Source organism: Corvus cornix, chromosome 1, assembly GCF_000738735.6.
Source record: "Corvus cornix cornix isolate S_Up_H32 chromosome 1, ASM73873v5, whole genome shotgun sequence".
NCBI classification, from domain to species: Eukaryota; Metazoa; Chordata; class Aves; order Passeriformes; family Corvidae; genus Corvus; species Corvus cornix.
This window is the reverse complement of record NC_046332.1, coordinates 30,679,277-30,706,803: the sequence shown is the minus strand read 5'-3', so window position 1 is coordinate 30,706,803 and position 27,527 is coordinate 30,679,277. Positions and strand designations below refer to the sequence as shown.

Sequence of the window (27,527 nt, the reverse complement as noted above, 5' to 3'; positions counted from 1 at the left end):
ACAGACTGGAGTCTTAGGGTTGCCTTCAGCAGGCTCAGAGTCCCACTGCTGCACTGTCATAGCAAACACCACATCCCCTGAAGACGGCACTGAACAGGGACAGAAGGTCCTATTCTGTCCAGGTTTGAGGCAGGTAACACAGTTATCCTCTTGTTTCCTCTACTGTTTTCCTTTAGTACTCGCTGTACCTGAGTGTCAGCACATCAGGGTCCCCTCTGGTCATCTGGGCACAAAAGGAGTGACACAGCCTCCAGGAGCCACTTGCTGGATGAAGCATCCCACACAGGTCACCTCCCATTTGCCAGTGGGGTTCATACCTACCTGTCTTTATACCCACGGACCACCTTCTGGATGAGGATGACTTTGTCTGTGATGGCCTTGTCTCTCTCAATCTCCAGCAACATGTCGTGGTGGTCCTGTGGGAGGAAGCAACACAGCACCAATGTCTCAAGCTCTCCCTCTGCCTGATATGTGGCCAGAGAGGGTGGTACAAGACCCGTCTCCAGGACAGCTGTTCAAAATAAACTCTTGGGTCATTTTACGCCCCAAGCGTTACCCCACCTGCTCACTGGGGAAATGCTAACATAAACCCTAGTGATCTATAGTCTTCATTCCCAAATGAAACAGGTCATCCAGAAGCTGCAAATGCAATACTTCACAGTCTGAATTACATTGCCCTTCCCTGCAGAGCTCCCTCCTACTGCTCTCAGCCATGGGACCAGTTCCTAGGAGCACTGGAGAGGTTGGTAAGCAAACTCCAGGCTGCCTGGATCCCATTACTTCTTCTAGCCAAGACTGCAATGTCTCCTTACCCTAAGGAAAAAACCAGCTCCTCGAAACATTGAATTTCCTTTGCCCTGAGGCTCTCAGATGCACCAATCCAAGCTTTACTCTGATTCCTCCCATGCTGTGTGTGATTCAGCTTTCTTTCCCAGTCACGGCAAGCTGAGCCATGCCACACTGGGTGCAGCAGAGGCAGTTCCACACATTTCCTGCTTTGCTCGACCTCCCGCGGCCCCTTGGGGCCTCCCAATTTCTCTGTTTCCTGTCCTGACAGCTGTGAGATCTTGATAACAGGCTCTGGAAAGAGCAACTAGTGAGAACAAGCTCTGGGGAAGAGATGGGGTTGTTTGTGCTGGCAGTGGGATTTGGGGGTGAATTTAGGTGTAAGCAGTCAGGGTTTATAGTTGAGATTTTTGCTCAAGAGAAGCCTCATCTTCCCAGAACAGCACAGGAATGGGTTTGTAAGGAAAGATGAGTGTGTATGGGGCTGCAGGGCACCTGCAGTGTTGAACTGCTCTGTGTCAGCTGGACTGATGCAGAAAAGGAGACTGTAGGCACATCTTGGGTTGCACAAGGATGTGCAGAAAGGAAAATGAGCCTATTGTGCTCATGTCCCTCTCTCTGCAGGGCTCTGTATGGGCATCCTTCCTGCTGCTGTGCCTTTTTGGGTGAAGGCAGGAGAGGAAGCTGAACCACTCACCCCAGGAGGGAAAAGGCTGTGCACTGGATGTGACCACTTTTGTGTCGGTGTGGTTTTGTGAATTCATCAGTGCTGGCACAGTGTCAGGACTTCCTCCTGCCTGCTGCTCCTAAACTGGCCCCTAATGTTCTGCCTTAACCCAGGTTCTACCCACTGACATGCCAGCCCAGAGACCATGGAAAAGGGTCATGTCTTATGATGGAAAGGGTAGGACATGCCTCCAGAGGCAAGGATCCAAGATGGTGGGGGGAATGTGGAGAACCACTCACCTTTAGAAATATCTTTGTCTTGCCAATCTGCCAGTCATCATCCTTCCCCAGCACTGCTTCAGCAATGCGCTGGCATGTCCCACGCAGGTCACCCTGATAGAAAAGGGGCTGGGATTCACCAGGACCAGACTCACCCATCGCTCCTCCCAAGCCCAGTGTGAACCTTTTCTGGTCCCAAATCCTGCAGTTTTCTGCTAGTGAGGTTCTTATGGCTTTACTGTCACCTCATCTAAGATGAGTGAAAGGGACAGGCTGAATACGGCTAACTGTTCCTGCCAGCCCTGTAACCATTTTTCCTTCACTTGGAAAGCCCAGAGCACTACTGTGACACCTGGGGATCAAATGTTGCATAATTGTTTTTGGAGAGGATGTGCACCCTATAAATATCGCTGGAGATTCCCAGCAGATAGCAATTGTCACCTGTGAAAGAGGATTCTCACCTGCTTGTACGCTGGCTTCACCCCCGGCATGAGCACCCGGTAGCGGTCCACGAACTCCACAAAGGTGTAGCGGATGGGGTATCCAGCCCGGCGGATGCGGATGGTCTCCATCATCCCTGAGTACCTCAGCTGACGGACGCACAGCTCCCGATCAAACAGCTGGGGAGGTTACAGGACACTGGGGTTTGATTGCAAATCTTTTAGGGCTCGTTCATTGTACTTATGGGCAACTATGTGCTCCTGATGAGGCACAGACTGCTGGAGACAGTTTTGATTTTCTTGTTGGGGAAGATGAAAACAGGAAAGCCTTATAAATATGATTGCCTGACAAAAGATTTTGGGAATATGAAAACTACAGGCGACATTGAAATGAAAGCCGCTTTTGAAATACCAAGTCTTAGTTACTGAACAACTAGAAAACAATGGTATGGCCAACTGAAGGTAATCCCCTCTTGATGGAACAATACCCTCTGCTTGCAGGCAGGTCCAAGGGTCAGAGCAGACCCTACTAGCTCAGCAGAAGGGGTCCAAAGAGTAGTTTTTAGAAGTTAAGATGTAACACTCTATGGTAATATAAGAACTCTTATAGGCTGTATGTAAATGCTATAGGATTTGTATCTTGTATTAGATTGGTTAGTGACAATTAGAATATTCAGTACAGAAGATGATTTATTGCATTGTAACCAGGACTTCAGACACTCTTACTCACACTCTCTTACTACACTCTCTCTCACTACTTCTTCTTCACTCTCATTCCTCTCGCTCTCTCTTACCCGCTTACTCTCTTGCTCTCTTGGGCCTGCTCCGAGCTGAGTCTGGCAGCTCTAAGCAGTGCCCCTATACCCACACCCTTTGCAATAAACCGCATGTTCCAAGATCTGACTTCAGAGATCTCTCGTCTACGCCCGGTCCAGACTGAAACCAAAGCCCCCCGCATTTTCTTTGCATGGTTTGTTATTGAATTCATCCCATGCCTTTTTCTTGGACTAACCAGAACAATACTCAGAAACAACAGCATGAGATGATGTACAGACCCAGACAACTCCAGCCAGCATCCCGATACAAACAGTTTTTTTGCCCCCTAAAGCACATTTTAGAAGGAAGTAAAAGTTTTAGAATAACATAAAGTAACAAACAGTCAGGACTTTCCACTGACCTTTCACTTCCGCTATCCCATTTCCTATCACTATCAGTACGTTTTCCTTCAAAGGCAGGGACAGAAAATGATCTCTCAGACAATGTTCTCTTTTGCAATCACCCTGAACAGTTCTGTGTGCCTTTATCTGGGATTTCTTTTCCTTTGGATTATTAAACCAAGGCCAAAATTAAATTTAGCAAGAAATCACATTTCATATCATACTGCAGTCTCTGATTCAGTGTTAGCTCACCCATTTCTTTAATGGGGAGATTAATTTCTCTTTGTCTAATTCATTCAAACCTGGAGCTGATTTAATGTCCCACTGAAAGTTCTGTAGACAAATAGGTCGAACAGAGACTTCTGGCTTAGTACTTGCAAGAGCTGATGAAATACAGACTTCCTATGCATGACACAAAATACCAGACTGAATTCCAGACACCCAGGTGTAAAAACAGCTCAGAGTCAGGGCATTTGGAATAATTTGCTAACATCAGTTCAGGATGTACATCTATTTCTCAACATCACCTATGTTCAAAAAGAAGGTCTTGTTCTGATCTCTGCTCAGATGATAATCACAGATCAGACATACTGTTAAATATTTACCCAAGGTATTCCATTAACAGGCTAACAGGTGCCTTTTTACTCTCACCAAAACCAGGATAAGAGCACAGTAAAATGATCTGAGAGAGGCACCAAACCTTTTGTTCTCCATCATACTAGATTCACTGAACAGCAAAAATAAGTTTCAAACACTGCTTGTACATAACAGCTCTGAAATTCAGTATTTTTTGCTTTTTTACACTCATCTGAGCTTTGCTAACAGACACTGACTTCAGATAAAGCCCCAGCTCTGGCCATATTAACTTTATTTATTAAATAAAGCTCTTCCTCTCCAAGCAGTATTGCTATTAAATCTGGTGAGCAGGTAACAGTGATAGCTCACAGCATCAGTGTCTGATCCTGCAAAGTGTGGGGAATGGGATCAGGGCATACAACACCCACCTGCCTTCTTCTGCAAAACTAAGAGTCCCCTCCATGAGCAGTTTGTGGTCAGGAGGATTGACAGTCCTGTCCTTCCTTTTCATTTGCTCCCAGAAGTTTGCCCCCATAGTGTACATTGCTTTTGAAGCAAATCACTGTGAATTGAGCAAGATAACTCCTCTCACATTTCCTCTGTGCTATTTTGCCTCTTTTTCCCTCTGCTTTTAAAACCATGCTTTTGTAATTGGTGAAGAAAATAAAAAGGCAGTGGAAAGGATCAAACAGGATTTAAAATAAGGGAGATCCATTGAGAGCCAAGATTTGCAGGGAAACACCCATGGGAAGATGATTTTTAGAAAGCACTGAACTCTGCCACAGAACACGGCTCAGCTGAAGTCTCTAGCAGGAAGGAGACTACCCCCTATGGAAACGGAGAGGCATTTCCTATAGGATAAAGGGCTGCAGGGTGAATTCCTTGAGATTGCCCTTGGGAAGAAAGGCAGGGTCAGGAGCTACCCCCTGCAAGAAGTTTTGGGGTGCTGTTGGACTGCAAAGCAAGTGCCTGAATTTGCTAATCCTTTTGTGACTCTGTTGCTTGCACAAGAGGCTACGGGTTGGTTTTCTAAGCGCGCAGGGTCAATCCTGACTCCACTGATGCCCAAAGGAGTTTTGGCGGTAGCTCCAGGGCAGAATGATCCCACGGGCAATCCTGTACAAAAAGGAACCAGGAGAGAAAAGCAGGACTTACCATGGGCTTCTTGTACTCATTTGGCTTGATGCAGCGGACAAAAAAGGGCTGGCACACACTGAGAGTCCTCATCAATAGCTCCAGGGAGCGCTTGAACTGGCTGCTGAGCGTCGGTGAGCGCTTCCTTGTCTCTGCTCCCTGCAAAACCGCAGCGGAGTGCACTCAGGAAATGAAAGGGTAACAGTGCCTTTCCCCTCTGGCCACATCCCCAGGAACCTCCTGCAACAGCCGGGGCTGGAGTGGGGAGTGGGGCCAGAGGTGGCTGAAAGTTGTGGCAGGAGAGGGGAAGGGCAGAGCCTGTGAACTTGCAATGGCCGGGCTCCGGCAGCCTACTCCATATGGCTCTGTGGAGGCAGGAAAAGTGCCATGATTTAATTTCTCCTGCTTGAACCTTGCTGTGTGACTGGAAAACCCATCTTCCCTATGCAAAGCCATGAGGAAGATCTGCCCATAAGAGCATACTGCCTCTTCTGGGCCATCAAAATTCTTTGTATTACAGCTTGGGGCAATACACCTGCCCAGGGATGCTCCTCAGGAGCAGCACAGGCTTCCCTGTCCCCATGGATTGCAGCATGGGCATGCCAAACCCTCTGTCATGGTTCCTCATGTCAGGCTGAGCTCCTCCTTCTCCCTGGAACAAGAACCAGAGACCCATTTAGGGTAAAATATAATCCAGGGGAATGCTTGCTGCAGGGTGACTCTGCAACAGCTCAGAAACTTCTGCTGAGACTCCTCAACCTGTACCACCACAGATTCCAGTTGCTTTTGGAAAAGAAGATTAACTAGACTAAGTGAGGTGAGTATTTAGGGTGAATCAGGATGATTTGGAGTATTTTTCTTAGTTTAGCTCCCTTGGTCAAATTAATAACCCAACCTCTATTTTGGGGCAAGTGTTTCTAAATGAGAACGTATATGTTTCCCTTAAGATCCCTTCTCCCTGCTCTGGGAAAACCTTGTTAAACCACCTCCGAATGAAGTCCCTAGCTCATGTCATGTGCCAGCCACTATTACCTGAGCTCATGACACATCAATCACAGTGATGCTGTGTGTCTAGTGGGGTCTGGTGTTCAGGGAGTCTTTGTGGGGCAGCAGGCAATGCTGAAAGGTTGGAGGAAAAGTTTGGCACCAGGAGGCAACTCTCTCTGAATTAAAAACAGGGTGAACATGTGACATGACCTGATGGCCAGAGAATTCCCAAAGGGAGGATTCCAGCAGGATTTTAATGCATTTTTCTTCCAAACATTCTCTTATTTGCAGGTGGTCAAGCCATGTGTGGAGTCACAAAATCCTCATCTGCACTGGCCTTGCTGCCACATTTTGCAGTGTTTATTTGCATATTTTTGTTGCCGTGTTTATTTCTACTTTTGCTAAAATCTTTACATATGCTTCATCACATAGCACTAATAACCTTCAACATTCCCACCCCCCCAAAACTGAGGAATTCCATAGAATGACAGAACAGTTTGGATCAGAAGAGGTTATAAATTCCCTCTAGTCCAACCCCTTTACCACGAACAGGGATTTTACAGAGCTCAGGTTGGATGTGATGTTGAGACAAACCCAATCAAGACAAACACAAAGTCATCATGGAATTCCAACAAGAGAAAACCCAGCTCATGCAAACACCACAAAAATCTGGCCTGCTTGTCAAGAAGAGCATGGGGGGCTACCAGTGATCTCTCCCAGCAAAATCCTCCCCAGAAGGACAAACTGCTAACAAATCTAGAGTAATTAATGGACACAACTGCTACCTGCAGAGCATGGTAGAGTCTGATGCTCGTATTTTGTCACAGATTTTCTGAGGAAAAGGCTGTTTCAGCAAGAATCCTGGTTTGAAAGGCTTTGATGAATGTTTTCTTATCACTTTGCTAATTATGCGTGCAGGTCACCTCTGTGAGATGTGGAAGGATAGCCACAGGGGTTAGAAGCAGCAACAGGAGCAGAGCTGGCAGTTGGAAACAACTGCATGTTAGCCAAATTTTTGTCAATTTGGGCTTGGCTGGGAGAGATCATTTTTAAGCCATGGTATTAGGAAGGCAGCAAGACTTTGTACAAGGGGTCTACGAGGGAATGCATGAGTGGTTTGCTCCCAGACAGCAAGAAATGCCTCTCCAGCTTGCTGGTGCCTTGCATTTCTTTCCTGCATGCATCCAGATCTGGCAAAAAGCACTGGTGCCATCTCCATCCTTACATCTGAGAGCTTTTTGCTGGGAGGGGTTGGAAGGAAGGGACAGTGACCAGAGAGCAGCTTGTCTTCCTGTCCAAATAGTCAGAGTGGTCTGGGCTCCCCCTGTCAAGACCACATCATCCCATTCAGGGATGACATCTCAGGGCCTGACTTTTGTGCACAGACCCCTCTCAATAGTGGGCATCAGCCCTATGGGCACTATTTGGGCTCTCAGATACACAATGAATACTCTAACAAGTGTTTTTCATCAGCTTCCTCCTTCAGGGATAGGTGACACCACTCAAGCAACTGTGGTTCCTTCTGCCTCACCTCAACAGCAGCTTGGAGAGAATCACACCTCTTCCCTTACTTCAACAAAATGACCCCAAAAAGGAGTGAAGCAGCCTGTCAACACAGCCTAGCAAGGCACTAAAAAGACAGAATTTACTGCAGAGGAGAAGCATTTTCTTAGCTAAAACCAGACCCAGTCCTCATAGCCTGATGGGAAAAGGGCTGATACATTCTGCTTTTCCCTGGCCAGACACTTCTTAGCTTTCAAACTCTGAGACTGTAACATCTTTGGGACTCAGACTCTCTCTTCACTTGTGTGCATACAAAGCCCAGTAGAAGGGGAGGATGAGACCTGTGTGCCGTGGGGAAGGATGAGCAGCATTCACAGGTGCTGTACCCAAAACTGGGGCACTCACTCTGTATTCTGCACCAAAGGAAGAAAAGACTCAAAACCAGAAGAGAAAAATGAGAAAAAGAAGATAATTCAATGATTTACAGGGAAGGAGCATGCAGAAGAGAGTTTAGAATGATGTGCAGACCAGCATGACATTTGGACATGCTTCAATTCTGCTTCTTTCTGCCATCTCAAGCCAGTCTGAACTTTGGAGGTGCAAACACGTACATGGCTGTTTGCAGTAACACCAAGACAAAAGGCAAGGAGAATGGCAACTACAAGGAGAAATGTCACTGAGCCAGAAATGGTAGAAGCTATTCCTTCTGTCCCTCTGCACCTTCTCCTCCTTGAAGGAGAAGGCTGCTGGTGCACCAGAAACACCATCAGGAGATGGAACCTGCTTCAGTGGAAATGCAGAAAGATGAAATACTTGAGGAGAGTTAAGGAAGGAAGGAGAAGCTTGTATCACCAGCAGTACTTTGAGGAAAGGTTCTGGACAAAGGACTATCTTCCCATCTCTTTAGGATTATAAGGTAACTGAATTGGGCCATGCCAATGGGACATGCAGTTTCTGAGAAAAATGATGCTTATTGTTTGTTATGTTTTTATATGAAATGTCACTGGGGTGGCCTTCAGGTGACCACTGAAAACTGAGGCCACCTCATTATGCAGTGTCATATAGTGAAGAGACAGTCTCTCTCCTAAAGGCTGTGCAGTCTGGAAAGTGCCTTCCAATGCAAAGTTGCAAAGTTGACTTGGGCTACATAACAGTGCCGAGTATCACTATTTTGAACTATAAGCTTATTGACATGCATATATATATATATATATATGAAAAATCGTTTTTGTCTTGGCTGTTCCACATTTACCTCAGTGTCTAACAAATATGAACAATTATTATTCATTAGAAAACCTACAAAACATGAGGCTTAGTTGTAAGATCAACTATGACAACAACAAAACTCCCATTTCCCTGCATCTCCTGTTGACATCTTCAGAGGAAAAAAACTGGCCTAAACATTTCCAACAGATTTTGCACATTTCTCTCCTGGATTTAATCCCACCACAGAATCACAGAATCATTAATGGTTTGGTTTGGAAAAGACCTTAAAGTTCATCCAGTTCCAACCCCCCTGCTATGGGCAGGGACGCCTTCCACTAGACCAGGTTGCTCAGAGCCCCACCCAACCTGGCCTTGAACATTTCCAGGGATGGGGCATCCACAGCTTCTCTGGGCAACCTGTGCCAGTGCCTCATCACCCTCACAGTGAAGAATTTCTTCCTAATACCTCATCTAAACCTTTTCTCTTTCAGTTTAAAGCCACTCCCCTTGTCCTATCACTCAGTACCCTTGTCAAAATCCCTCTCCAGCTCTCTCATATCCTGACTCAGGAAGGACTATTATTTTTTGCTACAACTCTAGAGCAAGGCCCAGTGATATGTTCCAATTGAAACAGTTTTAACCATGATACAGAGAGGAAGGAATGAATGGCTTTCAGCCATTTTGGGTCACATCCTCCTCATTGGAATTCCAAATCCAAACATCCAAGATAATGCAGAAGTAAAAAAAGATGAAATTCAACCCCATGCAAGGATTTGAATTTTGAAAAGCAGGCTAATCCTCTGGTTATCAAGGGGTTATGGAAATGTGAGCGGAGTCAGAAAGCTTATAGCACAAAATCTTTAGCACACAATATGCTACCTTACAGCCAAATATCTAGCAAGCAAAGTCTGGGAAGCTATCAGAACCAGTCAGCAGATGAGATGCAACAGAAAAGACCTAAAAACGATGCCAAAAGCCTGTTTTGATGATCATGACAAAATTTCATCTTTTCTTGTCTCTGAAGACTTGGATCTGAGGTCTCCCTTGAACAAGAACTAACCCTTCACCTCCAAAAACGATAGCATTTAGAAATGCAGTCCAGGGGTCTCCCTTTGCACTTGAGCTGTCTTGCCTCAAAAAGTGCAAAAGAGGGCCAGATTTGCAGTTGTTTGGAGGAATAATGTCCCACTGAAGCCAATGGTGTCACCGCGGTAAACAACAGCCAAATCCCAGATGATCCATCTGAAGTTATTTAAAATGATTAAAATATCAAGAAAAAAACTTATGGCTGAGCCTGGTTCTGATTTTATCCAAACCAAATTCCCACCATTACAAAGTTCTTCTGAGTTGAATCCTAGAATTAAGTGACAGTCATACACCTGTACCTATTCAACAAGCTGTAAAAATGCTCTCCGTCACATTGGTCACTTGAAATGGATCCTCTATAGATAGTGCAGGAAGAGGAATAAACCAACGGGAGTAAAGCACAATCCTTGCCAAGGAGAGGTGAGTATACAACAGAGGAACTCATGTATTCAGTTTACCTTTGGTGTGGGTGTGGGCGAGGGCGACTGGCCAAATGTGCTGGATGCATAGCCACAGAGAAACTACACGAAGCACAGGTAAAAAAAACAAAACAAAACACAAAACAGAGACAGAGAAGAGCAAAAGTGAAAAGAAGGAATAACTGAAATGGGAGCCTGACATTTTTAGTCTTGGAGGTCCAGCTGTAATATATCTCATGAACAAAGTGCATTTATTCTTAGATTTTTGTCTAACCCTCTCCTGGTTTTTCCCCTTTGTCTCGATGTTAACTTCTCAGAAGCTGAGGGAACTGCCAGTGTTCAGCTCTTGCTTCTTGGAAACAAACTGTACATTTTTTAATCCCACTCTTTATCCATCCAATTTCAGCCATTCCCACTCTTCATCCTCACTCATCTCTGCTCTCAGTATACAGTGGCTGGGAAGGTGCCAGGAACAAAACACAAACATTCCAAAGAAATCCCTCCCTTCCTCCCTAATTTTAATCCCAAAAATCAGGTATTTTGGATAGAGTTTCAACTTTTGCCAAGGGGAAAGCCCCCTCATTTCCCATTTGTTTTTCCTTTTACAGGGTTCCATCCTCCACTGCTCCTTCTACCTGTTCCTTGAGCAAGCAATGCTGCCAGACCATACCAGCTGATTCCTCAGAGGAACAGTGTACAACTCCCACTCAATCCATAATTTCACCTGGCACCACTCAAAGCAATGTTCCCATTCAGCAAACACATGCAGACAGACCTTCTCTGTGATGGCTGTGCATAAATGAGACTTTACAGCCCCATGTGCTCCAGAAACACCCAGTTCACCACACAGGTTTCATTGTGCACAAATATTAGGTCTTTCAGGGACCAAACAGTTACTACAATATTCAAAGATACACTCTCAACTGGTTTTCAAACTTCTCTGATCTGATCTGTGGCTTTCTCAAGTTTCTAGATTGTAAGGACCCCATTTGAAAGAGTGAATGTAAAGCAGATGTGGACTTGCTTGTCACTGACCCACAAAATCCTACAAACTTGTCAATAAGCTCCTGAGAACCAAAGTTTGGAAGGTGTTGAGCAAAATGCCTCATGATTTGATTTAGCCCTTGGCAGAGCAGCCACATGTCTCTTTTTAAGGGAAGATGTTAGATTTGACTGCCCAAGCCTGAGCATCTCTTCCTCCACAGATTGCCTGACTGATGCTCAGGGAAGGCATGCACCATTCCAAGACATTCCAAGGACACTTCACCACAGATCTTTGCTACATGCAGTCAATTTCCATGACCCAGGCTCACTTGCTCCTTCTTTTGGGGCACGTGTCCTAGGAAAGGGGGTGCAAACATTACTGAACTTTGGTGGAAAGCACTGGCAAAAGCATCTCAGCCCTATATTGGATCCTGCTTGTCTGAGAATTTTTGCATGGTGGTGTTCAGGGAATAAGTGCTCTCCAGTTTCACAACAACCCTGTGCATGTCTAGGGGAGCTGGTACACAATGTTGGCTCCTCTTCCAGTTCCGTGACAGTCAGGCTAAAACCTCTAATTCAAAAAAGAAAACCAGACATCATTAAAGTATCAAAGTACAGAGACCACCACTTGGGACAGATTCTGAAGATGTCTAGTGGAACTACAGAAAAAACCCAAATGGTTTCTGTAAAAAAAAAAAGTGTTCTGATGCTTTCAAAGGTTTCAGTTCTCACATTCTAGATGACATCCAGGCAGACATCCCAACTTTGCTATTATATACTTCCAGCATTTTTTAAAGATGCTTTGGTAGGTGTCCCCGTGAGAAAGCTTGTGTGACTGTGTAAACCCTCTTGCTGATCACCCAGAGTGCATCTCTACTCTGCCCAAAGAAGAAAGAAATCACTTCCAAGGTCAAAAGCTTACATCAAAAATAAAAAGCAGCGAGGAATAAGCAATAAAAAGCAAAGTAAGCAGCAGCACTGATGCTAAGGGAGTTAGTGTCTACTTCAACAGGAGCATCCACATCTGAGGATAGCTCTGAACCCACCAGGAGTGTCACGCCAATTGGTAGCTTAATTAATAATTGATAAATGTTCTCTTATTCGTAATGAAGTCGAAAGGATAATGATCATTAATTTCAGCAGGAGCAAAAGGGAATGGCTAAAGGTTACAACCAAGGCTTTCAAAACAGCATGTAGCACATTTAAAGAAATGTCTTGGGAATGTAAATATTTCTTTCCCTTATCATGTAAAGGAATTCAGCACTTACAGCTTGGCACTCCTGAAAGTCCCTAAGTCCCTTGGTCCATCAGTGGCATTGGCTGGCATTTGGAAATGGGACTCGGACTGCCAAAAGTTTGTTTGCTTTGAAAAATGTTGTCCCCACACCCTCTACAGTTCCATGGCTTTTGCTTAGGGAAAAACTGGGGGATTTGGCCATAGTGACTGATCAGTATAGACTTTCAGATTCTGCAAGACTGATATTTTAAAACACTTTCTACTTTAATTTTGGGAGCAGGGCTGAGTAGAGAGATTTAGATTTTCAACTTCCCGAAGAAAATATCACACATTTGTGTTGTTATTAACGGTGAAATGGTCACTAATCTCAGCATTTAAGCTGGTATCCCACTAAAAAATGCTCAAATGGGGTGGAAAGGGTTAAAGAAATAACTCTGCCTTTCTCTAAAGCTTCAGGGCACACAGTCTTCTCTCACACTGAGCATGGAGTAAACACATAACCTCCCGGAGGACTGGGATGTGGAAAGAGGAGCTTTAAAGTTCAGCTTTCATAACTGGTGTTCTCTCTCTCTGCTGTTGTAACAGTAAAATACAACTGCTCCCTCCAAGTCCTGTTGCAGTGCATAAAGACCAGCAAGATTCTCCCTTTGTTCTACTCTGATTGGCAAGTATTTAGCTTTTACTTGGACTCATAGAAAGGTTTGGGTTTGAAGGGACCTTCAAGGTCACGTAGTTCCAACCCTCCTGCCGTGGGGAGGGACACCTTCCACTAGACCAGATTGCTTGAACACTTGAACACTTCCAGGGATGGGACATTCACAGCTTCTCTAGGCAACCTGTGCCAGTATCCCACCACCCTCACAGGAAAAAATTTCTTCCTAATACCTAATCTAAACCTGCCCTCTGTTAGTTTACTTCTCATTCTATTACACACACATCTGAATGTATCAAGTGGAAGGCACAGTTCCTTTTCTCTCAGATTTCTACAATCACAAATCTGATTGTTCCAATCCCTACACAATTCAGAGAGGGGCAATCACAGCAAAAAAATAATATTTGATGAAACAAAAAGCAGTGAACTGGGGGCATGAATGTGGATGCATCCATGGCACTGCATTAACACTTCCTGATGGCTGACTCTCACTAACAGGTTTGAAACACCCCAAAGAGCATCAGAGCAATATGAGTCTGCAAATCTTCCACCCCTTTCAGGAACACCCCTCCTCGTGAATAAAGATCTTCTCCCGCCTGCATTACCATTGCCACATCTGCTTGGAAGATCTGCTTGATGAATTTGTTTTTTGAGGAATGCACCAGCTGAATGATGTCTCCATGCAGCGTGTCCCTGTTTTTCTCCAAGAAACCTAGAGAAATAATGGGACAACACATAGATGACACAGCGCAACATGGGCAGTATGGGAGCTGCAAGCAGCTTCTGGGTTGGTGGATTACTGGATGTTCTTGGTGAGGTAATGGGAGTAATGAGCGGGCAGAGAGAGAGGGACCATGAGAAGGAAGACAGAGGCACATCTTCAGACTGGATCGAAGATGCAGTGGTGCAAAGCACTGCCATTCTGTCACAGGCACACACGAATGAAACAGCACCAAACTCTGCAGCTCATGGGCACAGCTGGAGGGTCAAGTCATTGCAGCCAGAAAAGGACACTGACACTACTGTGGACTACCACCCTGCCCTGCTCCAACACAGCAGCAGCTTATCTGCCATGGACATCCCCTCACCCCCTGAATTGCCCCAGAAGCTGCTCCATACCTTTTGTTTCGTAGTAAACAATTCCAGCAAAATGGTTGATGCCAAACTGGGTTTCGTAGTTATTCTTCGGAGGAATATAGTTGGTGTTAAGCTTGTGCTGGGAGTTCAGCTTGTGTAACATGGTGGCATCTGTACCCTGTTCATGCATGAAAAGATCTGACATTTAACCAAGGCTATTCCCATTGAAATAATTTTCCAGTCAATGGCACATTTCTTTCTTGTCTTGTGCATTTATGTTGAGAAGTGGTATGTTGGAGAGGATATGTCAAGTGCAGAAATCACAGAAACTGATTAAATATCACTGATATGTAATGCTGTATTCAAAATAATGCTCCAAAAGGAGTACATTTAACACTATTTTCTCTTAAACTTTGCCAATAGATGTTCTTGAGCCTCTTGCAGGCATATTTTCCCATCACAAACACTTGTTTTATTATGGCTGTGATACTGATGGAAGAAAATTTAAGAGAGCAATAAAAACTATAAATAGGCAGGCCACTGGTGAATGTGTGTTTGGGGCTGAGCAGATCTCTCACAGAATGCCAGCATGCAAGTACAAAGGGGATAAAACCAGAAGAATCACTGGCAGCAAGGCTGGGCCCAAAACACACCTTGGGGAACTTGCTCTCCTCATCAATGAGGGAGATGATGTTCATAGGCTTGATGGCAATCATGTCCAAGGCATCCTGGTTATCAGTGAACTCGATGTGCTGCCAGTTGATGTTCTCCAGGTTGTACTCCTCCTGCTCTAGTTTGAAGACATGGCGCACAAAGAACTGCTGCAGGTTTTCATTCGCAAAGTTAATGCAAAGCTGCTCAAAACTGTGGAGGGAAGGTCAAGAAGAGGCCACTTTAGATCCATCATGGTTAATTTTTCTACATGTCTCTCCATGCCTGAAGTAGTACTCTAAGACCTTGTCAACCTCTCAGTAAGGCTGCTGTTGGCTTAGAATTTCCTTATTGGTTCAGACAATCAGTTTTTCTCCCAAAACAATGTTATGTGTGTGGTCTAAACCAGTTTAGGAACTATGCTGTCTGCTGCAATTGATTAGCTCTGATAATTTCTCATACAGAAAAAGGCTTGGACCAACCCAGTCCAGTTCACTTCAAGAGAGGTGAAAGGACTGCAAGACCTTGAGCTTGGGCTTGTGAATGAGGAGCAAGACCTCGTTCTCCTTTTGCAGGCTCCATACCTGTTCACAGTGAAGTTCTCAAAGCCAAAGATGTCAAGAAGGCCAATGGATCTCCTGATACTTTTGAGTTCCTGGGAAGGAGGTCTGTAAATTGCAGCGTTGATCTTCTCCACGATCCACACAAAAAGTCGCCCATAAATTCCCTGCAACATCCCAAAGATGGAGCTCCCTGAGACAGTTCAGCAGTTTGTCCTGCAAGTCTGTCACCATTCCACCCTCAATGACACAGGTTCTTCTAAACCATGGCCAACAATCAGACAGTCCCTGAGGATGTGCTCACCAACGTTTGAGCCAGACTCTTGGCATGGTTTAAAGCTTCAAGAACCATTATGTAGATCAAGGAAAACAGACCTGAAAGCCTAGCTAAAAGACAACTGAGAGCAAAACCGCAAATTTGGATAGTCTTAAATGCTGGATCTATGGGTTCGCTGTGAAGCCAGACAGTCCTTTCTTTGGTTTCCACACATTTCTCTCTACAGACCAGCAGAGCAGAGCCATGTTACACTGCAAGAACATCTTGCTCACTTGGACAAAGTGCTCATTGAAACGCTGCAGTGCTGGCTGAAGAGTCTGATGATTTAATGAAACAGATATTGCTGCTTCAGTAATTTCAGAACTTCACGTTTTAAACTGCTATTGATTTTTATTTTATAAGCTACAGCAGCGCAACCAAGAGGGAAGCTCAATTCAAAAGCTCGTCACCACTAAAGAAGACACTGTCAGGATTTGCAGGCTAGCTATCAAACCAGCTTTATCTACCATTTCCCCACAGATAAAGTGAGGACCCAAGTTGGCCAAAGCATGCCAATAATGCTTGTCTCACAATTTTACATGGGGCTGCAAACAGCACAGCAGTGATGCACACCCACCCCATCAACCTTCATCTCCCCAAAGTCTCAAGTGATGTTCTGTGTGCTCTGATGGCTGCTAGACTGCTCTATCCCTGGCCCTGTGTTGTTCAACTGTATTTACTGCTGCTTACGTCCCTAATCCTGAAATTCAGGTGTGGGTGCTAGAGGTGTTGGTAGAGTTTCTCTGATTTACAGCAGCTGAGGATCTTTCCTGAAGCTGAGGTGAAGTAATTTCAGACTTCTTGGTTCTTCTGCAGGTCCCCTTTGACTACAGACAATCTCAAGTCCAGATTGCAAATCCTTTGCAGAGCAGGCTACCTAGTCTCCTTCCATCTCAATTCTTTGTGCATCCCAATTAGAACATGGTTTCAAGGGCATCTGCTGATCTGAGCTCACACAGGCCCCAAGCGAGACCCTTTTCCTGTGCAGTGGATGCTCCAGTCTCAGAAGGGGCAGATTTCTTCAGCTTATCAACAGAAGGCATAAGGAAATGCCCCAAGACTTACCTTTACAAAAGCGTCCCTCACGTCCAGCGCTTGTTCCATACTGAGAGGGGTGGAGACAGTCTCACCCCTCGTGATTATAGTCCGGCTGGTAAGGCAGTTCATCACATCCTGAGGCTCAACCTGACAGAGACAACATCAAACACAGCTGCCATACAGGAGAGGTACCTCAAATGACGACACAGACATTTTCAGAGAGAAAAATTAACATTTTTATACCGTATTTTCATCTGGAAGGTGTTCTTTTGGCTTAGCATGAAATGTTAATGACGTGTGGGAAGACAGGACGAGAAAGAAGTAAAGCATGCAAAGCTGTATGCTACCAGAATGGTTAAAGCTTTGCATCACCCTGACTCCTTTTTATGCTTCTTCAGGGAAATGTCCACTCCCTAAGTGGACAGAGAGCTGTGGATCACACTCTGGGACCAGCAGTGCCTATGGAGATAAGATGATGTCCCTGAGGGATCCCTGTTAGCTCTTGAGAAGACCACTGAAGAATGCTCCAGCCACTGCACCCATGGTTTCAGCGAGGGTCATCTCACCTCACTTCAGATACACAGAGTATATATGACATCTGTCTCAAGTACCGTCACGAACTTTCTTTGTATCAATGAAGGAAACACCCTGCTTTAGGGACTGAGGACGATGTGCAACAGAGGGCCTGTTACTATCAGCTGGTATGAAGGGGAGCTCAGATCATAGAATCATAGGATAGTTTGGATTGGAAAAGACCTTTAAAGATCATCTAGTTCCAACCCCACTGCCAAGGGCAGGAACACCTTCTGCTAGACCACGTTGTTCAAAGCCCCATCAAACCTGGCCTTTTGCACAAGTGGAGCAGCCACAAAATCCCTGGGCAACCTGTTCCAGTGCCTCACCACCCTCACAGTGAAGAATTTCTTAATATCTAATTTAAACCTGTCATCTTTCAGTTTGAAGCCATTCTCCCTTGTCCTGTCATTCCACGTCCTTGTCAAAAGTCCCTCCTCCAGCTCTCTTGTAGCCCCTCTAGGTACTGAAAGGGGCTCTAAGCTGTCCTCAGAGCCTTCTCTTCTCCAGGCTGAACAACTCCAAATCTCTCAGCCTGTCTCCACAGAAGAGGTGCTCCAGCCCTCTGACCATCTTTGTGGCGTCCTCTGGCTACTCAGCGCAGATGGAGACACTCACCTTCATGTGCAGGACACAATATGGCTTATCTGGGCCTCTTCAGCTTCCTAGAGCTGGTGGTGCAAGGACAGGCTGGCTCAGCTGAAGCCTTGCCACGATACTAAAAACCTGGGATTGAATCAGAAAGGGAACAGCAGCACTGCAGGGCCACTGACCTCCAGCAACGTTGCCGCAGTGATGAGTGATGCTGACTGAACAACCTCACAGGCATCCAGGTTGTCATAGGTCCGAGCTGGGGAAAGAAAGGCAGAGGGAAAGCCATCAGCAACGGACGTGTCTCTGCAGAAGGTGGATGGGGTGGGGGAAAGGGTCTTTTTCCACTCCCTCTGTGTGATGTCCTGGCAAAATCTGGCCATAGAAGGGAGAGAAAAGTTCACACATCTGCTGGAGTCCTGCTGCTGGCTGCAAAGGACCTGCACTCTGCTCTGCCAGACAAGACAGTAAAGAACCTAGAAATACTTCTAGCATCTAAGTGCTTTAGGCTTCTGTCTTCCAAAGAGGCTTTTTAAATCACTGTCATTTCTGACAGCAGAGCTGTTTGGTACCTTTACAAAGGCATATCCAATCACACAGGCACCTGTCAAATACTCCATTAGCCTCTCCTTGTAAAATCTGAATGTACTGAATGGCCTGTGGCCATATTCAACCTCACAACATTCAGAAAATGTGGATGTCATTGAGCACACTGCAGCCTGGGAGCCCTGCTGTGGGCAGGTGGAGTTATTCCTCATTCCTTGTCCTTACAATGCCACAATAAACACCTGAGTGCCTGGCATGGTGTTCTGGATACAGCCCTCCATCCCTATCCAGAACACCTGGCAGGTGTTCTGGATACAGCCCTCCATCCCTAAGCTTGGCTCCCTGTCAGCATGCAGAATAAAGAGCAGCAGTGCACTGGACCATGTCCCTGTATTTTGTCCTTTTACCTTCATACTGCAGGTTGCCCATGTGCAGGATGGCAGCCAGCAGCTTGGAGATCTCCCAGTTCTCCGTGTCGGTGAACATGAGGACCTTCATAGCGGAGCGGATGTTGGCGTACTCCTTGCTATCATCTCTGCCATCACAGGTGGTGCAGTTACCCTGGGGAGGCAAACAGGTCACACACTGCATGGAGCACGCGGGTGTAACCCTAAGCTATCAGGGCTTCCCCCTGAACCAGCAGCATTTTGTTTAAGGCATGATGCTGAACTTGTGGATCTGGCTCTGCCCTTTGTCATGTTCTATGATTCACTGCTCAGCCCTGTGACCTACACTCACCCTATTGTCCCCAGGTACTCTGGGTCTGACAGCCACCAGCAGAGGAGAAAAAGCTGTCTGAGATGGGGATAGAGAGCTGAAGGCTCCCACTGATCCAGTTGGAAAGCTGGGTCCCAGCCTTGCTGATGATTACACCTGCTTCTATCAGCTCCTCTGGGTATCAACACTGGTACATAGGGAGTGGGGCTGGAGATTGCTGGCTCAGTTGGACACTTGCTCAGTTGGACACACAGCTCAGCCCCATATTCTGCTTAGAATGTGCCATCCAGGCAAGCGCTCCTCCCTGTCCATCACTGCCTCAAGAGCATCAGGTCTTACCCAGCTCCCTGGTAATTTCCAAACACGTGGCATGGGCACCATACACCATCCCATCCAAGACTACGTCCTGCTTCACAGGAAGTGTGGAAATAGCCTGGTCTAGACACAGGGATTAAGGGTTTCCACTAAGACTGTGAGCCTTGTGGTGGTGAGACAAAGAGATCTCTCAAACCCTGCGGCTAAAGCTCAAGAAGGTCATAACCAGCAAAGCAGCTCTTGGCTGCAGAAGCAACTCCCTTTTCCTTCTCCCTTGCTAACACCCTTTCACCACATCACCCCACCAAACCTCTGCTCCACTGCTCTCTCACCATCGCAAGGTAGTTGTAGTCCGTGGCTTTCCCAAGACCCAGCTTCTTCTTCTGCTCCATGGTCATTCCTCTCAGCATGCAGTAGAACACGTGGTAATTCCTCTCGTCCTGGGCCTGCAGGAGAAGAGCAAGTGTCAGCTCTGTGAGGAGAACAGCACTGCAAAGGTCGGCTGCCCGAGCGCCAGTCCCTGTGCCTTGCAGGTGTATCACCTTACCTGCCTGCACACCCGGGACTTCTCCAGCAGGTACTGCTCAATCTTTGCCCCCTCGATGGCTCCCCTTTTGTTGAAGTGGATATCGATGTACTTCCCAAATCGGCTGGAATTGTCATTACGGATGGTCTTTGCGTTCCCGAAAGCTGCAAGAATTGTGGTGGGTTAGAGGGGATCTGATGCAGGGAGAATGGTGGATCTGGTCTCATGGGGGGAAAGAAAGCCAAAAGAGAGAGGCTGAGAGGGTAAAAAGCAGCTCCAAAGCCTTCTGTTAAGTTTGACTACCCTTGGAAATACAGAGAGGAGCACAAAAAAGAAAGCTTGGGAATGGGATGACCTTATCCAGGAAGAAGGGCTAGGACAGCAGGATTTTGGCAGCAGCTGATGAAATACAAGCGTTGAGCAAGAGTGGCTGCAGTGTGCAAGGTGACACTGTGCAGGAAATGACAAAGCTGCTGGTGAGCGATTTGATCACTGAGAGGGAAAGAAAAGGGAAAATACATCCAAAAGGGAAACACAGACAACTAAGCCAAGCCCCAGCGGGAGACTTCTCTCTGCAAACAGACTATGCAGAGAAAGGAATCCATGTCCATCCTCTGTTAGGTGTGGGTGAATGCCCTGAGCCAGCACACCATGCAACTTCTGCTCCAGGATTTCTGGCAGGTGATGGACACATGTGCTTGAACTACAGAACCTCTCCTCCCTGAATCTTAGCAGTGACTAAGTGCATAGTCAATAGCGCCCTGTGTGCTTGTCACACTTCTGTTGATTCCTAGAGGGTTATTTACCACACAGTGGAGGTAAAAATCATAGAATGGTTTGGGTTGGAAGGGACCTTCAAGATCATCTAGTTCCAGCCCCTTTGCCAAGGCAGGGATGCCTCCTGCTAGACCAGGCTGATCAAACCTCCATCCTTAAAGAACAATCCCAGTGTCATTCTTTAAGGAAAATGTGATTTTTCTGTGTAAGCATAAAAGGTCTATCTGGCATCACGTTGGTTCAAGAGGGTCAGATCCCCTATTTAATTTACAGACATTCAATTAAAATAGTGGGGTTGATCACAGTAACAGCTTGCCACTGAACCTATTAAGGCCACAGGCTGATTCTCATTATCTGGTTCTTTCTTGACCTCCTCTATTTCTTTTTCTGCATTCTGCTGCCATTCACTGATCTTGGAAGGAAAAGGTGGGGTTTGGTATTGTGTATGGCTAGCACAAGGTGCTGTGAAGCTCAGGTCCTATTAAACTGGTGTTTTACGGAACCATCAAAGAATAGGAATAGGATTTTTGCAACTATGGCCAAAAAAGCAAATAATTAGTTAGCTGAATGCAGCACTGATGGGATATTGGTGCTCTGCATACAGTCCAGCACTGGAAGCGGTGGTGAGATTTTTCAAAAGAACTTTGATTGAACATCAGATACTCAAAAAGATATTGATCAGCACTCTTACATACTACACACAGAATTAGATAAAATTCAGGGGTTTTTATGGATTTTTTTTGAGGAAAGAAATACTGCTTTAACTGGAAAACCATATTTTTTTTCTATTTTAAGTAACAAAACAGTTGAAAAAAATAACTAAGGTCAGCTGAAATGCTTTGCTTTCAACAGTAGTTGTCAAAAATACTAAAGGAAACATTGAGAGCTCAAACCAGAGATTATTATTCTTGTGAAAAATAAATTCAGATGGAAAGAATCTGAATGTATTGTTTAGGAAAAGTGTACTTTTAAAAAAAATTTTGTCACTTTTTTGGAAACTCAAAGTGTTACGTAAGTGATTTACATTTGGTTATATTTTGTGCTTCCTGAATCTGTTTTTTACTTTTTCCAGCAAAAGAATTCTCCATTATCTGAGGCCTCACCTTCCAAGATGGGATTTGCCTCCAGGACCTGCTGCTCAATCCAGGAGTGCTGACCACTGATTGCTGCCAGGAACTGCAGAATCAGTTTTGTGCTTTCTGTCTTCCCTGCTCCGGATTCACCACTGCAAAGACAACAGGAGTGAAGGTCAGTGAAAGCCATGCTGCATCCATGCCAATGTCCCTCCCTTTGTCTCCAAAGGGACTTCTGTCTCTGTGTCTCTTCTGTTAGCGTAGGCAGGATGAGACCACTAAGGATGGGTTTCCAGCATCCCAAGGACTGGTTGTGGGACAAATGGTAAGACATGGTACCAGACAGCTTCCAGCCAAGATTCAGATTTGCTCTGTGTTCCATTTGGCCCAAGCTGTTGCTTGAGTTTGGGCATCCTGAGCAAATGCCATCATTCAGTCAGCACTAGGAAGGTCATGAAGTACTTTCAGTCAGTGCTTTTCCAGGTATGATCACCAGACCATGACCCTTTGGTCCACGGTCTAGCTGTTCCCATGGGACATCTTCATCACTAGTCTTGATAAGGCAGACTGTGAAATATGGCCTTTTAGCAGCAGGGACTTCCACAGGTCTCTTAGGCTTGTTCTAACAAAGAGCAGGTGGGAGAGGAGAAGCTTATGGGGCAGGAAGCCAGAGTTATTCCTCAAACTTTCCTCTTCACTGAAAATAAACCCCAGTTATCTTGTGATGCTACAAGAGGAAGGGGCTGGGCAGAAATATTTTGGTGAGTATATGGCCTGTTCAGTGACTGAAATAGACCTTCCTGATGTTGAGTACCCAGCCCTGGCCTCATGGGCAAATTGTTTCACTTTTCAGGCCACTGGCACACTGCATCGACTCTCCTATGGGCCCCACATGATGCTTTTTTAAACCAGCAAAATAAGCCTTACTGAATGGCCTTTTCAGACTCATGTATCTGAAATACTGCACACGGGATGTTCCAGAGTTATGGGTCTTTATTCAATGAAACTTAGGGTAGGCATGCCTTGGGGAAAGGGGTGCCTCAAACAAAAAAACTGCCTGTGGGTTCAGAATTTATCTGACAGTGTTGGAGGGCTGAGGATGTCAAATCTGGCTCATACCATTGTTTGGGACAGATACTGGAGGGAATATATACCCATATTATATATATAACTATACCCATAACCAGGCACTTCTTGGTGCCCAGAGCAGAGCCATGCATGGAGACCCGTTCAGGAGTGTGAATGACCACAGGTCCAGTGATCAAGCTTGTCCCTAACCCTTCCTTGTGCAGAAACTACAGATATGTGCATTTTTGATGTCTGTAGGAGTATTGAGTTTAAATTTAAAAGGGGAGGTTAAACATAAATATGAGATCTATTGGGTTGCAAGGGTAAACACCAAAGTATTGATAAAGCACCTTTACGAGGAACAGAGTGACTGCAGAGACCACCTCTGCACAGGGAATATGTGGATGGAAGATCTAATCAGTCACTCAACATCTGATTCTATCTGATAAGCTGTTCCAAATCAAGCATGTTGCATTTTCTCAGCATCTGCTTTCAGGATATGGTCCAGCTGGAAACTTAGCAACTCACCTTATGATACAACACTGGTCCTTGTTGTTGCGCTGCATGTTGAAGTAGCAGTTGTCAGCGATTGCGAAGATGTGTGGTGGCATCTCACCAATCTTTTTGTTGGTGTAGAGGCGTATCTGCTCAGGTGAGTAGATGGGTAGGAGCTGGTAGGGGTTTACTGCCACCAGTATTGAACCAGTGTATGTCTGGAGGAGAAGCACATGAAGGTTTATGGGGAGAGTGGGGTGCAGCTGAGAGACTTTGGCAGCTTGGATGGGATGTGGATGGAGGCCACAAAAATCAAGGCTTTTTAAAAGCTGGATGAAAGATGATGCTCAGAGATGCTTGCAGGGGGAGCCTAGAGGAAAACGGGAACAGAAGTCCCAAATACCTAAATCAGTTCATACTCAGCCTTGCTCATGCACAGCATGGATTCAAGCCTTAATTTATATTTTGGATGCTCTCAGTTAAGATTTAGAGTCTCAAGAGAAGCTCATATTTGCAAAAATATCACCAGAGCCAGCATATGTTCATACACATCTACTGCATTCCACATACAACAAGAAACCATAGATGAAAGAAACCTGAGAACCATTCCAAAGGAGGACCAGTTGGATCCAAACCATTCTGACAGATGACTATCTAACCTGTTTCTATCAATCCGTAGCAGATGCTAAGCTTCCCTTTGCAATACATTCTTCTCTACCATCTCTGCCTAACCAAATCTCTCCATACTTCAGTTTAAACCTTGTCCTGTGCAGATGGATATTGCCCACAAAGTCCTGACATATCCCTTCTCATCTATTTCTGAAATTTTGGAAATGGCCTTTGGTCCACTCCCATGCTCTCTGGGGCACTTGAACGAGCAAAGCTGTCCTGGGCCTTGGGCAGCAAACTCCTCTGTAGTATCTTGCTTTTTCGTTTCTGTCCTTCCAGAAGCTGTTTCTCTCAAGCCTCTCACCAAAGGACTCGTGAACTTTGTTATCTTGCTCAGATACAGTGTTGAGGTTAGGAGGTTTGGCCACATCCCAAGCTCAAGGCAGAGAATAAGGATCTCCTTCCCCTGTCGTCATCTGTCTAGAAGTCAGTGTCTAGAGAAGGTGAGTCATGGGCCTCCACCTTGGCTTAGCCAAGGGGCATGAGATGGAGGCTACTTTCACTCTGTGACTTCAAAGAATTCAAGTCCCTTTCTCTAGGTTAATTTTTAGCAACTGAAGTTACAAGATTAATCTCACCTTTCTTTCCTGGTGGAACCAGCTGTGAAAGCGCCCCCACTACTGCACATATTTATCAGGAAACAAAATAAGTAATTCCAATATTAATATAATCCTTATGGGTTGTCATCTGCACGGCCTAAAACCAGTAAGATTTTGGCACAAAGCAGCAAAGTGGCACAGCCAAGGATGCTTGTGAGAGAAAAGAAGTAATTTGTCACCATCTATGGAACACTTGCCACCAGTTCGGGCTTCCTGAAGGCAGCCAGTAGGTGGCAATTGTGTCCCATAGTAGGGATGATGAAAGACATTGGGGTTCCTCACCTTCTAGTCTCAAGGCCAACACAAGAGAGCAACTTTCAGTTCAATCCCATGTGAAGTTTGACTTTACAGTGGTAATTGAGAAAGGACACGATACTCTTCTCTGTAATAGGGGGTTACGTGCCAGTAAGGGGAAAAAGCTCTTTGAGGTCAAGAACAATGTCGTCACAACTCCAAAGGGTAGATATTGGATGTGAAATAATGTAGACTGGATTTTAGAAGAAGTAGGCATTGAAATAAGGGAGCAGAGACATCCCAGAAAAGCCTTCAAAGGGGACAGAACAAGTAACCTCAGTGCTCAGAGAACAAGTGAGCTCAATTTCTGAATGGGATTATGACACCAAGATCCCTAATGAAGACTCCTTTGAGTCCTAGCTGAGATATTTGGAAAACTCTTTTCCTCTTTACAATTTATTACCAGGTTAATTTTAGGAACATTTTTCATCTTCCTTGAGCCTCTTTTCAAAAAAAAAAAAAAAAAAATTAAAAAAAAAAAAAATCTAACTGCTTGCAGAGGTCTCTGAAACCCCTGCATTTCAGTCACACTGGTCTGCCCTGCCACAAATGCAAACAGAGAGGCTTTTAAAGGTGTTAACCATTAGTGGCAGGAAAGCTTTTTGGATGTTCTCACTGACCCTTCCCTTGTGATCTGCAAAACACTCTGTCAGCACGAACTCTTGTACTACTGCTTGTTTTCGTAGGTCATTCCTAGTTGATAAATAATCACAATTTGCCCAATTCTCACAGCTGACAGAAGGCAAAACTTTGTTCACTCTTTCAATGAGGGGCCAAAGGGCACTTCCAAGGAAATATTAGCTCACTGGTTTCTATTGCTGGGTGATGTCAAAGTCCTTTTCTATTGGAAAAATAAAGCTTTACTGAGAGCAGGGACTCTGCCGTAGCTGACCACAGGAACCGCATCTCACAGCAAATTCATTACTGCCTACATGACCTACATTTTAATTAGCCCCAAACAAATCCTTTCTGAGCCTGCTTCCCTCACTACCCAGAATACCATGGCTGACTTCATCTGGATTGTTATGGGGTTAAAGCTCTACCAAACATTACTGCATTTTGGCAGCCCTTAGAGAGCAGCAGCAGGCACTGGTCATCTCCAGATAAAGAGATTTAACCTTACTCATGAGTCCAAACTCCCCACCAGACTCTCTTGCTATTCACCATAGCTTCTCTTGGTGCATGCAAGCCAAACTAAGGGCAAGAATCCCTTGCTGAAGTTTTTCATATTTTGCTGCAGACATTTATTCCCTTCAAGTTAAGGTCATTACTGAGAAGGACTTAAAAGCTTTAACCACATTCACAGGTCAGGGACCTTCCAGCTCTGGGAGGTGTCACAACTTCACCATGTGGGTCAAGCTCTGCACCAAAGCGGATGGATGCTCTCAGTGCATATATGAAGCAGCAGCAATGGTGGTGCAAAGTAAATGAGAAGGCCACAATGTTGAACAGAAAAAGGTGATCCAGTGGAAGGCATGACAGCAATTGCAAATGACATTGCCAAGAGTCATACTTACCCTCCCGCCGCAGTTTGTCTTATGAGTAAAATGTGAGGGAGAAGAAAAAGGGAAATTATATTTTATTAGAGCAGAACTACATCCTCCACAAAGCTAAGGACATGAGGAAACAAGAGGAACTGAAGCCCCATTGGAAAAGTAATCATTTACTCAGCAGGCTCAGAAATCCTTTCAAGCAGTGAAACTTAACTATCTTTAAGACAGGGCTAATTATACCACAGAAAAAAGCACCTCAGGGGACTGGGTGTCCCCTGCACACATGGCATCCATATGGTACCTTGGCTTTGCAAAACTGGCATCAATATTTACCACATCCAACACAAATCTACTCCTCCTAGTGCCATCATTAGTAATAGCTGAGATCTAAGGTTGGGTTCCCAAGTCTCCAGCTACACACCTGTAGACAGAAGGGGTTTGCATGCCTCTCTATCAAACTATGCACTCTCTGTCATTTTGAGAGTGTCATTCCGATTCTGAGATTGCACTAATTGCTGTGCTGTGCCCAGTTCTTGGGCTGGCACTCTAAAGCCATTAGTGGTGTGGAGCAATCAAGGCACAGTAACCTGGAACCTCTGTGATGCAAATGTCTTTGTGGGATGTGGCCATCCCTTCGGCAGTAACTCTGTAGGACACACTGCACTGTCACCATCGAACCAGAAGAACTGGTAGAGAAACCAATGTGGTTATTGTGTCACTTCAGCCCAAATCACCACCCACACTCACCTCCAGGCTAGAAGCTACCCTTTGCATCAGCCCTTATTAGGACGATGTTGCCAAACAACACTTTGCCCAGTGCTTGTGTTCCTAATCTTCCTGAATGCCTGTGAATAGCTTGGCAAGGGAGCTCAGAGACAGAGCTTTTACGAAGGAGCTTGGTATAGTCACAGGCAATCTGATACTGCAAAACAAAATTGTATCTGAGGACCTCTGGTCACTTAGAGAGGCAACAGGCACTTGCTGGACAACATAGGCACCCCAAAAGAGACACATGGACACCACTGAAAAAATATCCA

At 45.4% G+C, this 27,527-nt stretch overlaps 1 protein-coding gene across 3 annotated transcripts in view; it reads right to left on the bottom strand.

Annotated features, from left to right (window-relative positions):
- Nucleotides 1-27,527, bottom strand: part of MYO7A (myosin VIIA) — a 98,116-nt gene that overhangs the window by 27,877 nt on the left and 42,712 nt on the right. Inside the window, exons 5-21 of one of the 3 annotated variants that reach the window (XM_039561743.1) lie at nucleotides 26,515-26,532; nucleotides 23,469-23,653; nucleotides 21,903-22,024; nucleotides 20,044-20,186; nucleotides 19,829-19,942; nucleotides 18,872-19,025; nucleotides 18,101-18,177; nucleotides 16,782-16,901; nucleotides 15,425-15,567; nucleotides 14,843-15,053; nucleotides 14,232-14,367; nucleotides 13,718-13,824; nucleotides 10,279-10,341; nucleotides 5,060-5,197; nucleotides 2,193-2,351; nucleotides 1,753-1,845; nucleotides 322-416 (exon numbers count right to left, since the gene is read on the bottom strand). In XM_039561743.1, coding sequence (XP_039417677.1) covers nucleotides 322-416; nucleotides 1,753-1,845; nucleotides 2,193-2,351; nucleotides 5,060-5,197; nucleotides 10,279-10,341; nucleotides 13,718-13,824; nucleotides 14,232-14,367; nucleotides 14,843-15,053; nucleotides 15,425-15,567; nucleotides 16,782-16,901; nucleotides 18,101-18,177; nucleotides 18,872-19,025; nucleotides 19,829-19,942; nucleotides 20,044-20,186; nucleotides 21,903-22,024; nucleotides 23,469-23,653; nucleotides 26,515-26,532 — 2,078 coding nt within the window. The remainder of the gene's footprint in view (nucleotides 1-321; nucleotides 417-1,752; nucleotides 1,846-2,192; nucleotides 2,352-5,059; nucleotides 5,198-10,278; nucleotides 10,342-13,717; nucleotides 13,825-14,231; nucleotides 14,368-14,842; nucleotides 15,054-15,424; nucleotides 15,568-16,781; nucleotides 16,902-18,100; nucleotides 18,178-18,871; nucleotides 19,026-19,828; nucleotides 19,943-20,043; nucleotides 20,187-21,902; nucleotides 22,025-23,468; nucleotides 23,654-26,514; nucleotides 26,533-27,527) is intronic. The other 2 variants (XM_039561751.1, XM_039561758.1) reach the window with 2 other exon arrangements.